Raw genomic sequence first — 1,549 nt, forward strand, 5'->3', positions numbered from 1 at the left:
CTCGGACCGGTCGCGCCCGGGGAAGGGAGCGAGTCGCTTTCAGCTTCTCTAATGTCTTCTCCCTGTCTTCTTCCCGTTGCAGGGCGGAGGACTCGCGTTTCCTTGCTCATCGGGGGGCGGTGAAGCCAGGAAGATATAAAGTTGTGTAGTAGAGATGAATACATATCGTCGGTCTCCGTGGGATGGGGACCCTGTGCAAGCACTGAAAAACAACGACAGCAAAACAAAAAAAAAGCAGACAATAACACTAAAAATTTAGACACTCTTAAAAGACCTGCCTCTAAAAGCATCGGATGTAGCATTGTGCAATTAGGTGTTTCCTTATTTGCTTCATTGTACTACCTGTGTATATAGTTTTTACCTTATGTAGCACATAAACGTTTTGGGAAGGGGGGAATGGAAGAGGGAGACCGATCAAAACTTGCTTTTGCCATCTAGCAAGCAAAGAAATGAAGAGAAGCAGTGTAGGCTTTTTATTCCTTAAAGATGTATTGTCCCTTTAAGTGGGTCCCCTGTGTTTTTATTTTTTCCTTGCACCACGGTGGTAGTGCTGCTCACAGCAGATGCCTGCAGGCCGCCGTCAGAGCCCTCCTCTCTGTGCTGGGCTGAAGGGGTGGGAGGCGGGGTGATCCCCCACCTCAAATCCCTGTAGGAAATTGGAATGCCTCTACGATCTCACAAATTCACCCCATTTGCTATCGCTGGATTTATTATTTTTATTTTTGGAAAGGAATCTCCAATGTTTTCTGACCTGGCCCACATCCTTTCGTCCTTGTGTGAGGGAAGGGGATACTACATCTTTAAACAGTATTTCTACATTGCCTGTGTACCTGTATGTAAAAATAAAAAAGAAAGTTTGAAGTGTACCTGTGTACATAACTCTGTAAAGACACTGAGAAATTATACTAACTTATTTATGTTTAAAAGATTTTTTTTTAATCTAGAAAACAGTATTTTTCCCCATAAAGCCAAAGCGGCGTGTTTTTGTGCATTTGTAAATGCTCTATTTGGTAGACTTCTTAGAGGTTTTTTTTTTGTTTTTTTTTTTCCTTCCTTCCTGGTAATATGGCTGTGCTTAAAGGATTGCAGACTGAGCCAATTCCGTATTTTTTGTAATGTTTGGGGAAAAAAAAGAAAAAAGCAGAAATACGGATCGATGTTGTTTCACAGCGAGCAATCAATAAAGAGAAGTGCCATCTGTAAGAGCCATGTCCTTCCTGAGTGTGTGTGTGCAGCTCGCAGGGGGCTGCCCGGTGTGTCAGCCTGGCACAGGTGGAGGGATACAGCCCTCGGTGCTGTGCTAGTTCTCGGTGAGAGTTGGGATGAACATGTCCTCTTCAGTTCTAAGTTGTGGAATGTCTCCCCATCATAATTCATATATATATATATATTTTTTCTATTTTACGTAATGGTGAAGCAGCTGTTGTTTTGATGTAGACGCGTGGGAAACACCTCAACTCCGAGCCCAGTGTGCTGGTTCCGTGCTCTTGGTCCCCACCAGCCCCTCGTTCAGGGTAGGCCAGAGATAAAAGTTTTTCCCCCCCCCGAG

General features: G+C 44.2%; 1 protein-coding gene across 2 annotated transcripts in view; it reads left to right on the forward strand.

Moving 5' to 3' along the window:
- CDKN1B (cyclin dependent kinase inhibitor 1B) overlaps positions 1-1,203 on the forward strand; it is a 3,294-nt gene extending 2,091 nt beyond the window's left edge. For both annotated transcript variants that reach the window (XM_010716201.3, XM_010716209.3), the window contains one exon: positions 83-1,203. Coding sequence is in view for 1 of the 2 variants with exons in the window: in XM_010716209.3 (XP_010714511.1) it covers positions 83-123 (41 nt within the window). In the remaining variant the exon portion in view is untranslated. The remainder of the gene's footprint in view (positions 1-82) is intronic.
- Positions 1,204-1,549: the final 346 nt, after the last annotated feature.

The sequence above is a fragment of the Meleagris gallopavo genome, chromosome 1 (assembly GCF_000146605.3).
Source record: "Meleagris gallopavo isolate NT-WF06-2002-E0010 breed Aviagen turkey brand Nicholas breeding stock chromosome 1, Turkey_5.1, whole genome shotgun sequence".
Taxonomy (NCBI): domain Eukaryota; kingdom Metazoa; phylum Chordata; class Aves; order Galliformes; family Phasianidae; genus Meleagris; species Meleagris gallopavo.